The sequence below is a fragment of the Calidris pugnax genome, unplaced genomic scaffold (genome assembly GCF_001431845.1).
Source record: "Calidris pugnax isolate Ruff unplaced genomic scaffold, ASM143184v1 scaffold72, whole genome shotgun sequence".
Taxonomy (NCBI): Eukaryota; Metazoa; Chordata; class Aves; order Charadriiformes; family Scolopacidae; genus Calidris; species Calidris pugnax.
Window position 1 is genome coordinate 1,433,247 of NW_015090808.1, and position 15,539 is coordinate 1,448,785.

The 15,539-nt window shown below is 39.5% G+C and overlaps 1 protein-coding gene across 1 annotated transcript in view; it reads left to right on the top strand.

Annotated features, from left to right (window-relative positions):
- The first annotated feature begins 6,007 nt into the window (after window positions 1–6,007).
- The window catches only part of BMP2K (BMP2 inducible kinase), a 36,315-nt gene continuing 26,783 nt past the window's right edge, over window positions 6,008–15,539 (top strand). Inside the window, exons 1-9 of the mRNA XM_014938353.1 lie at window positions 6,008–6,123; window positions 6,886–6,991; window positions 8,639–8,781; window positions 9,160–9,281; window positions 10,300–10,381; window positions 11,029–11,161; window positions 12,992–13,095; window positions 13,662–13,741; window positions 15,339–15,481. Of these exons, the coding sequence (XP_014793839.1) occupies window positions 6,067–6,123; window positions 6,886–6,991; window positions 8,639–8,781; window positions 9,160–9,281; window positions 10,300–10,381; window positions 11,029–11,161; window positions 12,992–13,095; window positions 13,662–13,741; window positions 15,339–15,481 (970 nt within the window). The 5' untranslated portion in view covers window positions 6,008–6,066. The remainder of the gene's footprint in view (window positions 6,124–6,885; window positions 6,992–8,638; window positions 8,782–9,159; window positions 9,282–10,299; window positions 10,382–11,028; window positions 11,162–12,991; window positions 13,096–13,661; window positions 13,742–15,338; window positions 15,482–15,539) is intronic.

A 15,539-nucleotide genomic window follows, 5' to 3' on the forward strand; every position in this document is an offset into this window, starting at 1 on the left:
AGATGCTGGTTTGAAGAAAGCAGTGCTTCTTGTCTAAACTAGCCCTGGTACTCAGACTGCTACGCAGGGAGAATTTGTGTGGGCAGTGGGAAAAGGAACAGTGGTATGTCCCTTGGAATGCATTGTCTGCACGCGTGAAGTGGAGAGAGACTGAACTCCAAAACGTGTGTGTGTAGAAATGGATTGTTTTAAAATTAGGGAGCTATTTCTGCTCTTGCTTTTGGGAACGCTGAACTCTTGAACTTGGAGGCAATGTCTGTCAAGTGCTCTTCTGGATGGAGCTGGGTTGCTGAGACTCGTGGAATATGCTTTGCTGAAAATGTACACACACACACATATTCGCATTTTTATATATTTATATATATGCTTGTATATATGACTAGTGTCATTTCATACTGCCTTTATTCAGTGCGATGGCCCTTTGCAGTGCTTTCCAGTGAATGAACATGGGTTGATGTTAGGGCTACGGTGGTGGGATGGTGGATGCACGGCACCTTCGCAGTACCTGGGATGCTGTTGCTGAGCTCAGGGCCAGCAGTGACTGGTGCAATGAGGCAGCAATGTAGGCATGGATAAAGTGGTGTCAGAATACTGGGATGATGGAAACTGGATGACCTTCAAACCGTGCTCTGGAAGCCAAGCACACAACATGAGGTGTATCCCAGCTGTTGCTGGAATTCTTGTCGCATTACTGGGAAACTGATACCTTTCTGAACGGGACATCCCATCATCTTCCCATGCAGAGATGCTCCAGGAAGAGAAAGGCAGAACTTTGGTCAGTGGCTTCCTTGCCCTATACAGGTTTTGACCAAAACTGAGTGCTTGAGCAAAAATTCTTCATAAAGCTTGAAAATTGTGTTAAAAGTTTTTGTTAGTATGTAGCTTCACAACAGTGAGGTGGTGTTTGGGGTCTGATTAAACATTTTCCAGTGTTTGAGCTCTGTGCGTTTTTGGAGGTTTCACTGTCACAAACAGATATAAATTTTGTTAGCTTGAAGAACTAAGTAGCGTTCTCTACAGAAAACTAAAGTATTTCTTGGGTATGCTTTTAGTCTGGCACTCCCATAAACGTGTCTGTGATACAGCATCTGTATGGACTAAGAGAGACTGCTGCTGTGGAGGAAGGACTTAGCTTATTACAAGAAGGAGAGAGTTTCTGATAATTTGAAGAAGTGCCCTATAATTATCCTAATTGGATGCCAGTGAACATAGAGTTATGGGCATTGTAGCAGAGCACCATGAGAGAAGAAACTGAGCAGCAGGAGAGAAGAGGCAGCTGTGTGATACGATAGCAGTGTATCAGGATCACGGAAGGATCTGAACTCCAAGAGTGTGCTGTGTTTTTTATATATTGTGTGAAGATGTCATCAAAACCGAGCTGCAAGGAGTAGCTCTTGACATGGATTTATCAGTGACTGTGGAAGGAAGGAGTTTACTTAAAATTCCTGGTAAAACAACACCTCAATTGTGGTGCTTACCACTTAAGGGAAAAAGGCCTTTCCTAATGCTGTTATGGAAGAGCTGGTTTTTTGTGAGGTCATGCTTTCTTGTAAAGGAGGACTTCTTTCCTCATGTTCTTCATAAGTGTCCTGTTTCTTTTGGACGCTGGCTTCTCTGGTGTTTTAGCAGCTCACAAAGCTATCAAAGTCAGAATTATATTTTTTTTCCTATCAAAAAGCATGTGTTTGGGAACACTAATGTGGCCTTACTGCTATCCTTCATTATGGACTTGCAAGAGGGTTTCTGCTTCTCCGATTGCTTGGAGCCTGTCTGCAGGCCATTCGTGCTACTATTTTGAGAGAGTCTGGTCTTAATCTGTATTTTGAATGGATTCATTGTCCATAAAATGGTTCACGTTTGTGCACTGGGCTTGCAAACTATAGATCTCAGAATGCTGTGCAATTCAGGAGGTGGGTAACTTCTGCAGGAGGGGGTCTCTGGCTGCAGGTCAGCCTGATTTTGGGAGATACTTGAGACATCTGGATGACTGTTGGCTCTAGAATTAACAGAGCAGACAGGTACAAAGTCATCCAGGCATCAGGCAATGCAGAACAAGACAGTAGTGAAAGTATTGCTACAGGCAGGAGTTCATTCAGAACGCAGCTGAGTACACCTAACTTAATGCTGTGTGTTAGATTGTCTGAAATGCAAGAAAGCCAGATCTGGTATTTCAATGAATATTAGTGTGTGGAAGGATAGCAGTCTTGTTGTAAAGTTGGGGGCGAGGGGAGGTTAGCAGCATATGTGTGGGTAGATGGAAAATAATTTGTGCTTCAACCTATTTATCCAGCTTTTCAGAGAGATGGACACAAGGCCATCATGCTGGCCAAGGTCATACGAAGCCAAGAGCTGAACTTGTGAACTGGCTTCAAATTAGAAATAAACTCACCTTTAGGTTATTGGGCTTTATTAAGAACTACCTTGCATCATGCCTGTAAAGGCATTTCTGGAACTGTGCTGTAACGGAGGCAGTCGTGTTGGCCTTACAGCCAGTTAAAATCCTGATCCTGAAGTTCTGTTGTTCTGAGACTTGAGTACATAGTCAAGTAGCTCACCAGTTGGAGGAACATTTGGTGCTTCTGTATGTTTTAATGGTATATTAAAAAAAAGTTATTGTCTGTATATCTAAAATATGCATAACTTTGCTCAGAATATCTTTGTTGATGTTCTTCTTGTCTGCACAAAATGCTTGGCAGCAGTCTGAAAGATGGCCAAGGTACTGGAAGGCTCTTTAGCCTTATTTTGTTCTACCTGAGTAAGCAAATAGCTGTTAGAATTCAAAATATCCTATGCTGTTTCCTGGTTGGAGTTTCAGGAATGTAACATGGTAAAGCATAAATAGACTGTTGAGGCCTGTGAAATTTTCAAGGTTGACCGTAAACATGCATAGGAAAGAAACAGACTAGAAAATGTGACTGATGTAGAATTTAATTTAAAAACCCCCACCAAACCCTGAAGTGCTGCTAGTTAGCTTGTTAGTAAGATTCCAAAAGTGGATGGTTAAGATGAAAGAAATGACTGTCCAAGGTAAGAAAGAGTTGTGAATTTCTACTTGCTGAGCTTTGTAGTGAGTTTATCTGTCAAAACTTCAGGGTTCAAATTCTGTGAAGCATCTCTTCTATAACTGTAGGTGTTACAGAAAGGCAAGTATTTCAAGGAAAAGTGATTTGTGCAATGTGACTGCCCTGTGTAACTTTTGAGTATTTAAATCTTGGGTGAGTTTGGTGGATATAAAGACTAAGAGATTCAACTCCTACAAATCTTTTGTGGTTTAACCCCAGATGGCAAGTGAGCCCCACACAGCCCCCTGTTGGGATGGGGGAGAGGATCTGAAGGGGAGAAGTGAGAACTCATGCTTTGAGACAAACACAGTTCAATAGGTAAAGCAAAGGCGGTGTGTGCAAGCAGAGCAAACTTGTGACTTGACTATATCAGGAGTTTAAGAAGGCAACTAGAATTGTCACGGTGGAATGGAAGTGTGTTGAGGTGGTGGTGACTTAACATCTGAAACTTCCTTGTCATCTTCTTACTTGCAATAACTTAAGACAGTCTTGTTTTAAGCTTGTTTGGATGCATTATGTTATGGAAAACTGAGTGTATTTTCTGTCTTCACTATATGAGAGAATAGAAAATTTTTTTTCAGCTTCTGAAGTTACTGGTAAAATGCCAGTAACTTCGCAACATTGAGTCTCTGGACAAAGCAACTACTCATTGTTTCTGGACGTGTCTGTATGGGACAACACCATGTATGTACCCACCTCCTCCTCCCCCGGAGAGTTTTCCTCAATGATTACAGCACGACATGATTGTTTGCTTCACTGCATTCAGTGAGAAGTTAAACATCAGAAATTACTTTAAAGGTTTAAATCTTGGTGGTTCAGGGTTTTGCTGGGTAAAGATTCCCCGAACACTGGTGGCTATTCATTTTCCTGTGAATATTAATATACTTATTCAGGTTTTGTTAAGAGTTATGTCACTTGGCTCTTTGATGAGAGGAGTTTGATAGCGGTGATATTTACTAACAGAAAACCATTCAGGGTCAAATCTACTTCTCGGCAATATGGGAAGAGGTCTGCTGCTGTGGCTTGTTCAGGTTCGAGTATTGGTTAATATTGCCACCTAATGGCAAGAAGAGTATTTGTCTGAGAATTTAGATTTCTTAGCACTACATTCTACTGATTGTTTTTACCCAGTCATGTCTGCTCTGGTTACATAAAAACAATTGTCAGGGAAACTTGAAATCTGCCTTTTTGTTCTTCTCCTCCTGCTAGTTATAGAGAATTTCAAGGCTATAAAACTAGTTTAAAAGACAGAAGTTATTTTTGTCTTTTAATGGTTAGACTTTTGTGCTTTGCCTGGCTATTGCTTTATATTTTTGGACAAGTATTGTTGCTTAAAAAAGAAGCCTCTCTTTATTGAGAAGATGGTACAAAAAAATCTACTAAGGAATGTCTGCGCATCACTCTCAATGTAACTCCCCAGGCTGGCATTAGGGGAGCCCTGTGGGATCACTTCAGCCCCAGCAGGAGTTTGGCACTAGAACTTGAGTAACTTCAGAGCAGGTGTCCTGGTACTGTTCTGGGAAGGCCCTACGTAAACTATAGAAAGGGCTTATAATAGTTTTGCAGAACTCTAGGGTGGTGTATTAAAACTGGCAGTAATTCCGTTTTGACAGCATAGCAGCTCATTTGGCTAAATGAGAAATTAACTTAAAAAATAATAGATACTTCATCTTCAAGAAAATCTCCTAATAAACCTTAACTTCTTTAATTGCCAATTATTATGAGCACATTTGTTCAAGCACGTGAGATGTGTATCAAATGAGGTGCATTAAATAAACACTGCTTGCAGATTGTATCAGGAAACATGAAACGTGTGCTTTTCAGCCGGCTGCCTGATTATCAGAGCAGTTAATTGTTTGAATTTGCATATTTCTGTCCTGATTGTATGCCTGAGTTTTTGCAGTAGCTGAAAGTCCCCGTTGGTAGTCGTGGGCTTGGCATCAGAGAGCAGTCCCTCTGCATGGATTGGCATGAGCTCTGCTGTGGGGCAGGTTCCCTAAAGCTGTGGGACAGCCCTGTGTGTGAACCCTGCCGTGATGCCCCTGTCATCTGCTGGTGGCCTTGGGCAGGAGTGGAGAATAAGAGAAGAGAGGGAAAACAGGAGAGCATTGTTTTTGCCTTTGCTTTGCCCGAGTGTTTGGACGCTCTGTCTGTGCAGGCTGTTTCACTGTGCTTCTCCATGTCATTCCTGATTCTCCTCTGCCAGGGAAAAGGAGAAACCTCATTCTGGGAAGCTGGGCGTGCATGGAAGCTGCTTGAATATATGGCTCGCAGTTCATACTGCTGTTGGACTAAGAATGCTCCTGATGGGACTAGTTGTGGGAAAATGTTTAATTTCTAACTGCATATTTAATATGGCTTTAAATAAAACCAGTATTTTAGAGTTGATTGCTTGTATGGTCTGTGATTGTAGGGAGGTTCTACCTGTCTTTAGGCTATGCTGAAAACTTGCATGACTACTTCAGTAACTCTCAGGACTTTATTTTTTTCTTAGTATTTCAATTTTTATGTTTTAAAATGTAGGTTTATGGAATTAATATTTACTTGTTTCAAGTATTGGGGATTTGGAAAATGTGAAGATCTGGAGAATACCTTCATTTTGTTCAGGTTTCTGGATGACTCTGAAAGTCCTTCAGGGTTGAGACCTGAATACATAGAGTTCTCACCAGGCTTTATAAATTTATTTGAATGTGAAAATGCTATTCAATTATTTTCTTTTACTATTGTATCAAAAGAGTAAGATTCTTATATTTTTGTCAAGAATGCTTCATTTATGTGGAATGGATTGATGGAGCAAGTCTTTATAACTTTTTAAGTGTTCATTACTCCTGACTCCATGACTGACATAGACTTTCTCATTCATTTCTTGGTGTGCAGTGATGTTGGCTAGAGGAGTAACAAAAACTCAAGTAGTTTAATTTGCTTGTAATTGTTTTTTCCAGGTGGCTTCTCAACTGTGTTTCTGGTACGTACCCATGGTGGGGTACGCTGTGCACTGAAACGAATGTATGTTAATAATGTGCCAGATCTCAACATATGCAAGAGAGAAATTACAATTATGGTAAGAAGCTCATTATTCATAACGGGAGAATGTAGTAATGTATAACATATGTACACCCAACACCTCTTCAATAGCAATTGCTTCTAGGCCACTTTTTCTTTTGACCTTACAATCCTCATTTTGCACTGTTAGATTCAGAACCTAATGCTGAATTTAGGGTTGGTGCATAATTAACTTCTAAAGCAGTTATATCTGTGGTACACATGACAACACTTGTGTAGTCGGATTTGAAATAAGCATTGCTTAATACCACATGCAAAATGGCTCTTAAGTCTTTTTTTTTCCTTAGGACACCTTCACTTGCTTGTGTGTAATAAGTTTGTAAAACTTGATAATAGTTGAGACTACAACAGTTGTGGCTTTTTTCCAGTTATCTTTTTAAATAGCTGTGAGACTGTGTTTCAGTTTAGCTTAAGATGGGGATGGGTAGCTTGATTCTTCCATATCTCCTACGTATCAAGGCTCTAGCTATTACTGCTTCACAACATTGGCTTAAATTGCAGCCGTTTGGATGTCTTTGCACTGTCCATGAGTAGCACATAAATGTTCTTTTCTGAGTAGCCATTGTGTTGTGTTTGTTATGTAGCAGTCACAGGGACATTCTCCTGTATTCTGCCTTTGTGATGCTTGCTCAAGAGGGGTGGATGTGGGGTAGGGGCTCCCTTAACTTGAAATCATAAATGGTTGTCTGAAAACTTGTACTGTCTTGTGTTTGTTTAGATTTTTCTGGCCTGAGGTGTAATGTGCATTTTTCTTTTTCAGAAAGAGTTATCCGGGCACAAGAACATTGTGAGCTATTTGGATTGTGCTGTTAACTCCATAAGTGACAATGTTTGGGAGGTTCTCATCCTCATGGAGTACTGCCGTGGTAAGAGCCTGCTGCGGTCTTCACAGTAAATGCAGCGAAAATGTCTGTATTGATGACCTGGGATTTTTAGGTAGAATTGTTCCTTTAATATAAAATATTAACATACATATCTCACAGCTGGAATCCAAGCAGTCGGTTTTGAGTTGTTGCTGTTAAGGTGCTGTGCTGTTGAACACTGAGAAAATGTAAAAGTCAGTTTTACAGGGCTTTGTAATTAATTATGGTTAGAAACAGGGAAGTTAGTTGTTTAAGTATGAAGTGAAACTGTTCTGTTCTGCTGTTTGTGCTAATCAACCTGTAACTAGAACCTCATTCAATAGGAAAGATGGGCAAGCTTTTCACTGCTCTTCTCCCTCTGCTATTTTTGTATAAATGAGCATAGCATAGTTGGTGTTGATAATGCTGGCCAAAAAAAAATGGTCCTGTGGTCCTGCTTTATAATGTAACTTTTTTCAAATAATGTGTAAAACCAGGTAGTTTTTAGACTTATTTTTTTTTCCCCACAACTCACATATGCATTGCAATAAACTTGTCATTGAGTTTAACTTCTGCAGTTCACCTAAAATTCAGGGTAACTAAGCACAGACTTCATAACAGGAGATGGTGCTTAACCCAGACAGGTGATGGTAATGGAGCAAGTGCAACAAGTACGAAGTAGAGATTTCTGCACTAGAAGGAAAACCCACTCCATTGTCTGTAATGCTTGAAGAATACCTTGAGTTGAGACTTGCATTGGTTTATTTGCAGTAGCAGCAGCAGCAAACATTACAGCTTGTGCAGAAGGAGTTAAAGGTAGTCTGGATGTATGGTTTGGGGAAGGGAATAAGGAGATAATTTGAAAACTAATGGCTGTGGTTTTAGCCCTTTACCTTGCTTGTCTGGGTGAATTTCTGTGCCCCGGTGGGAGCTCACTTCTGACTCCCTGTTGCAGCACACGTGCCTTAATTAGAATGGCGAATGGCCACGGGGACATCAGCTGTCAGATGACAGACAGGGTTAGGCTGTTCTTTTTCAAAGCATCCTTGTTTCCACAGAACACCTGCCAAGGCCCTGCAGATACTGAGTCTTGCTTCAGCTGTCGGCTTAGGTGAGCTTTGTGGTAGGAGGAGCCTAGGATTGTGTGGTAAAATTAGCTCAAACAGGGAAATACTGGTTCTTGAGCTTAGAAAGAAACCTATGAAGAGTTTAAGTGAGGCCTTTCTCAAAGTGTGGATTCAGGACTCTTTATTTTTCTCCATTTTTTTTTTCTTCCCTTATTTGTCTCCCAGAAAGACAAAGAGAGGGGGTGTCTAGAATATGAATTAACTTGAGCTCAGTTGGCTGACAGGGTTTTGGCTATGGATCTAAACGCAGAGACACTTTGGAGGTGACATCTTTGTGTGAGGGATGCTGCTTTGTGTTTGCGACAATTTGTCCCAAACAGGATTCAGTCATAGGGACTCTTTTTTTTATTTATTTGAGAGAGTAATTTTTCTGTCTAGGATGATACAGGAGCATGCATTTGAAAAATCAGGTTTGTTTTATTTAATTACAGTGACTGTGGAAATCTTTCTTGCATCTTATTTGTGGACTTTTTGCATATAAATGAGTCTTTACTTCTGTACATGATGATAAACACTTAAACCCCACAAACTTTTGTTTCTTTAGCTGGGCAAGTTGTGAATCAGATGAACCAGCGCCTGCAGACAGGCTTTACTGAGTCAGAAGTAATGAGAATATTCTGTGATACCTGTGAAGCTGTTGCCCGGTTGCATCAGTGCAAAACGCCTATAATTCACCGGGATCTAAAGGTATGAACTTATAAAGAGGAACATTTAGGTTAAAGTCAAGGATCTACTTAAAAAAGATAGTGAAATACCTCCTATATTCTCAAAGACAGTTCTAGTTAGGGAAGCACTTGCTGATGTTGGCAAAGAGGAACTTAAAAAAGATTGAGAATGTAGGAGGTATTTCACTAAGACAATTCTAGTTAGGGAAGCACTTGCTGATGTTGGAGGTGGAAACAGAGGGACTAGAGCAGAGACATCACTTACTGTGAATGCCAAGTCTATCAGTTGAGTTTTCAGAAGACTTTACTGTTTGTGTGTGAGAACGTGTAGTAACAGTTAACATGGAAATTAATGCCATGATTTTCATCCAATGTTTGTGTGTGTTGATTTCCTTTCAAGGTGGAGAATATATTGTTAAACGATAGCGGCAACTATGTTCTCTGTGACTTTGGCAGTGCCACTAACAAATATCTTAATCCTCAAAAAGATGGTGTTAATATGGTTGAAGAGGAAATTAAAAAGTAAGTTCACTTTTAAGTGGCTATGATAACCAGTGATTGTGCTGCGAGGAAGCTCCATGTGTTCTGTGCAGTGTGCATGTGTTTTATTAATATGAGTTGACCTTAATGGTTGAATTTGAACTAATGTTGACATAAATACAGCAAAACAGTGGAGCTACTTGGTAATATAGGTTTCTACCATTTATTCACAGATTGTTTTTGCAAAACTGAGACTCTTAAGAATAAAGCTGTTGGAAAAAAGCATGCTATTCTGAAATTTAATTGTTAAAAATATATGTCTGGCTACTGGCCATCTTAAGAGTTTGATATTTTAAATTTGTGCTATTTTTATATAGCTAATGGTATGAGAGAAAAAGAACCGATGTAAATAAGCTTTGGAATGGGTTTACGTAGGGCCTTATTTATAGAATAAGGTCCATGATCATTCTCCAAAGACTGATCAGAAAAATATTTTAACTGTTATTACAGGTGAAATTTTGAAAAAATTTTGGTTATGCCTGTTCAGGCTAAGTACTGCTGAGGAATAAATAAGTACAGCCTGCTTGTTCTCAAGTTATGAAGTGATACAGGTTTTCTTCTTTCTAGCGCTGAAAAATATTTTGACTATCAGTTTAAGTATTATTTTGAGATGTTAGTTTCTTGGAGTCTGCATTCTATATGTTTCAGTATGCAAAAGGGAATACTCATGTAGGACTCTTAGATCTTCCAAATGACAGGTTACTGCAGTACTTAAGCAAAGTGACTCTCTTACAAAAGTACACGTGCTGCAGAAATAACATTAAAAGCAAATTTTAACTGACTTAATATTTATTCTTGTGTGTGGTGATTTTATGTTGCTGCTCCAAATGTTCTCTGTGATGCTGCAAATGCAGTAAATGACCTGAACTGCGTAAGACAGTTCCAGGTGCATATCTGCATGTTGGGTGTGGGTGGTGTGTGTGTGGCAGATGCAGGAAAACATGCTTTCAGTTCGGAGGCACACTTTGCATTATGTCCTCATTTAATTATATACTGCTAGGTATACAACGCTATCGTACAGAGCTCCCGAAATGATCAATCTTTATGGAGGAAAACCAATTACTACCAAGGCAGATATCTGGGTAAGCCAAAAATCAGGTACTATGATATACGGAATTAATTAACTGGGGGGTGTGTGTGTGTTTAAGTTACAAGCAGCATTGACTAACTGAAAAACTGGTTCTTTCAAAGTAAAGTATGTCCTGCAGCTACACAGTGCAGGACATAGTAGAGATATCTTTGGTAGTTGTGTCTTCTGTAAATAAAGTGTGTGATGATCAGTTAGAGTGAAGGGGGACACGGTTTACAATTTTCTTTCCTTTGTCAGCTCAGGTTGGTGTCTGACAGTCACCAGTGATTTCTCATGGAAGTCTGTTGGCAGCATGAGAAGGAAAGGTGTTTTTATTAGGTGACGTGCAGTGAAATAAAGACTAATTTCAGTGGAAAGTCTGGTGGTATCTCTGGGTGATAGGCCAATGTGAATGCAGCTGGGGGGGTACGCTCTGATTTTAGTAGTTTGCTGTCTAACATGGGAGTTGGTGGGAAAGCCAGCCTTTCCAGAGCTGGGTTATAGAGCAGCTTGTCACATCAAAGTGTTTCATCATGCGGCTTCTACATAACAGGGTAAGCATGGCCTGTAGCTAGGATGCAGTTTGTTTCTTGTTGGTGCCACTTTGTGTAAAAGGCTTTATTCTCATCCCTTCACAATGCCCGTGTTTGTTTTTTACAGGCCCTTGGCTGCTTGCTGTATAAACTCTGTTTCTTTTCCCTTCCCTTTGGAGAAAGTCAAGTTGCTATTTGCGATGGAAGCTTTACCATTCCGGACAATTCCCGATACTCTCATAGTATACACTGTTTGATAAGTAAGTATCTGGGCAGCGTATTCTTTTGCCTGGTAAATCAAATAAAACACAGGAGATCCCACTAATGAGGGCGAGTGACTGGGGTGGGTGGTGCAGACGGGCTGGGTGCTTGAGGGAGCAGTGGGAGTTGCCCCTGGCTACCGTCTCTCTCACAACTCCTGCCCTTGCCCTCGAAGGGAGGTTTGCTTGCCCTTGGCTCAACAGAGGAGGGCACAGAGCTGAGCTGCTGGCTTAGAAAGGAGTTTCAGAAACCTAGGTGAATCTTCCTTGAAATGGCACTAAAAGTGAGCCAGTGCAAGTTAAGTCTTTCTCCTGGACAGTTGGCGTGTTAAAATCAGCTACTGTATTCTGGGCATTTAGTGGGTGAGTTGGTGATAACTTCAGAATGGAAAGAGTAAATCAGTGCAAACGCCTGCCAGCTGAAATTGTACCTATCACCTCAGAGGAGCTTTGTTGGAGCTAAAAGAACTTGGTTTCTTTGGGAGGCTTGGATAATTTTTTTTTCCCCTTAGGTGGCTGTAAACCACAAAGGGATAAGGGGAATGAGAAGAGTAGCTCTTAATTTATTCCTAGTTTCTTTTTGCTCTTAAGTGTGTATTTTCTGTGGCATGTCAGACCATGATTAGTATTTTCTATCCAGGTTAGACAGTTGTGCGTAGATGAATTTAAAGTGCAAGTTAACTTTATAAACATAAATGTACTGAGATGAATTGCACTGTTTCATGGTTTATAACAGAACAAAAACCCAGTAAGGTTTGTGCAACCCTAAGTATTGGACATGAACTCTGAGAAAAGTTTGTAAGCACAAGAGGATGAAGGAAAATGTTGCACAACAAGCAGCTCTGAGGCTAATGATTGGTCTCTTATCCAAGTACAGAGATATAGGATCTAGTATTTATAGTAAGAAGTATTTTCAGTTGTCTTTATTTTCAACTGAAGGTTCACTTGAAAGGGTGCAACTGACAGAATATGAAAAATTGACAGAGATTGAATAGGAGCTCTTAGAATTTATTTTGAAGTTATGAATGTGGGGTGACCACATAGTTTATGCTTTTGTACAATAGGAAATACTAAATCCAAACCATTTTTTTGAGCACACATTGATAATTGAGAAATAGCAGTTACCACAGTAAGCACTTAATTACTTAACTGACAAAATGAGACTAATTTTCAAGTGATTCAGTGCTTTTCTCTATCACAGTGCTACTTATGGAAGAGTACAGGTTTTAATCCTGTCTCCTTTTAAGTATGAGCACTGATTTATTAAGATTCAATGAACTGCTGTGCCAAGATGAGCATTGCTGGCATGGGATATGTGTGGGTGGGGAAGAATCTCATCACGTAAACTTCCCTTTTTTCCAGTTGCAATGGAAGCCAAAAAAAGCTGCAATTGGTCATAAAATGTATTTCAGGAACTTCAGCTTCATCTCGGCTCTTTTATGAGATGGGGGAGTGACAACCTGAACATTGTCCACTTCATAAATCTAATATTTCAGAATCAAGTGGCAGGAGTCTTTTTTCTTTCTGCTTAATGGGGCTGTTAGCTTAAATCTGCTTTATTTTGTAAAACCCCTTAAAAATAAAACTTGCTGTGAACTATATTGGCCATGAAATAATGTCTTTGAGTATAATTGTAATATCTGTCTAAAATTTATATTAATTTAGTGGGAAAAAAAATAGAATGTTTGTTTTACAAAATCTCATTTAAGGTTGGCTGTACTACTGAATGGTTTTGGCCAAGCTGCTGAATTTCTTCTTGCTGGTAGCCCCTTGTGTCAACAGGCTTTTTGATATCCGTCAGTGATAACTTGGTCTTCCCAATTTTTGCAGGATATATGCTTGAACCCGATCAAGAACAGAGACCTGATATCTTTCAAGTATCTCACTTTGCCTTTAAAATTGCCAAAAAGGATTGTCCAGTATCTAATATTAATGTAAGTAGTCTTTAACTTTTTCTGTGTTTTTAGTGTATTTTGTAGGTAGCAACGAGAGAGTCTATCAAATCAGCTAAGAGATATTATTTCAATTTCTTTATCAACTTGTTCCAAAGTTAGAACACAGTATGCTTCAAGTTGCTGTTGTGTACATCCAGTGTTACCTCTCTGGAACTTGTTTTGTGCTGGAAGAGCAGAGTGGACTAGAAAACTGCTGTTTTTCTATCTGAAGGTTAGGCTTGGATTTAGTTCTTAAACTGGAGACTAAAATTAGTCTCTGCTCTGTGCAGTTATAAGAAAACTTTGCTGTTGAGAGCTGGTAGTGTGGAAATGAAGTAGCTGACAAAACAGTAGTGGTGGTTTTGTTTTACTTCTGTGACAGATAAGAGAACATAGGGGTACTGTTAAATTAAAACATTCCCTTTAATCTACAGCCATGTGAGTGAGTTCTGCATGAAGCCTTGTAACATGAAGAACTTGAACCCAAGTATTCCTCTTCAATATGTAATGATTTTTTTCTTTCAGGATTTCGGTTTTTTAATTTATTCAAATTTATTTTTCCCAAGAATTCTCCTGTCCCTTCAACTCTTCCTGAACCCATGACAGCTAGTGAGGCAGCTGCTAGAAAAAGCCAAATAAAAGCAAGGTGAGCAGCCAGTGTGCCTTTACTTCCTTTGCTAATATTGTTAAGCTACATGTTTGTCTGAAACCTGTTTTCATATGCCTGTTTATAAATGAAAAATTATCTTAGTAGCAGAGGTGATTAGAATAAATTAACTGCAAGAGCTTCAAATCTCTCACGATTCCACCTGTTGCTTTTTTTCATTGTATTGAGAATCCATGGAGAGAAGCTGAGTCTGTTTTGTGATGGAATAAGGAAATGCTAGCAGTCTGTTCCTGATCTGCTTTATTTCCTCCTTGTGTGAGAAGTGAATTTTGAAATAAAAGATTTTTGTGGTAGGTGAGGATAATATCGTACATGTAAACTGTTCTTAGGGCTTTTATTTAAATATGCAAATCAAATCCAATTGAAGGTAAGTGGATTTTCTTTAAAATTCCAATTTTCATACAAAAATATTCTTTTTTTTTTTTTGGTAGTTAATAAAAATAAAACCTTGGGAATTCATGTTCATGCTCTTTACTTCTGCTGTGGTACGTGGTTTATGAGTAATGCTAATGCTGGAAGAGTTGGTGACACTTTTTTTTCTTGTTAATGGAAATCATTGAATCTAGTTAAGTGTATGACTTGGGTACTTTTGTGTTTGGCTGTAATATCAGCTCTATTTCAACTCTGACTTCCTTAGCCTGTTGGGAATAGAAGCACATGCCTGGGCTCATATGTTTGAGTGATGTAGATGTATGTCTGTGCCATTTAAAGGTCATGTTGTGGTCTGAGGTGGTTGGTTTTGGTGACTCAGATGGTGAACTGTTTTTAAGCAGTTGGACAGATATAAAAAATTCATATACTATAACCTGATAACAGGGTTAAAGCTCAAAAGTACTTTGGTTTTGAACATCTTTCTTACCCTGGTAGACAGCTCTGAAGTACTACGGGGAAGATACAAATATTTTGAGCAGTTTATGGCTGTTACAACTGCTAGAGGCTAAATTCTCTAACAAAAAGCAGAAACAAGTTGATTTAGCAGATAAGATTTTTCTTAATCTTATTTCCTGTTCGAGTAAACAGTAATCCTATCCCTAGTCATAGGATTGCTGACTCAAGCTTCACCTAAGTTTCACTCACTACTGTGAGCTGAGGAAAGCTCATACAGGGAAATTTCATCTAGTGCCACAGTCCCTTTGGGAATGAGGTGGTTGTAGAGCTCCTTCTTAGTGCTCTCGTGCAGCAGTCGCACGTCCTGTGGCTCTAATGGGTGCAGGGTGCAAGTTTAGGAAGCAAATTTAGAGATATTGAAATGCAACTCCTAAGTGGAGCAGCACATGGTTAAGACAAAATTGAGATTAAATAGGGTGCAAGTTTAGGAATTTAGAGATATTGAAATGCAACTCCTAAGCAGAGCAGCACATGGTTAAGACAAAATTGAGTTAAGAGATATGTTGTGTCTAATTTGGAGAAGAAACAATCTCTTGGAGCAGCACATGGTTAAGACAAAATTGAGATTAAGAGATATATTGTGTCTAATTTGGAGAAGAAACAATCTCTTTCTTTTAACTGAGCCTCTTTTATGGAAACCTTGCCATTTCATAACCGAGCCTCTTTTATGGAAACCTTGCCATTTCAGGATAACAGATACTGTTGGACCAACAGAAACCTCAATTGCACCCCGACAAAGACCAAAGGCCAATTCAAGCACTGCCACTTCCAGTGTGCTGACGATCCAGAGCTCAGCAACACCAGTCAAAGTACAGGTTCCTGGTGAACTAGGTAACCGTGGGCAAAAAGGTAACTCAACAAAGTGGAAGGATGGACCAAAAGAAACAAA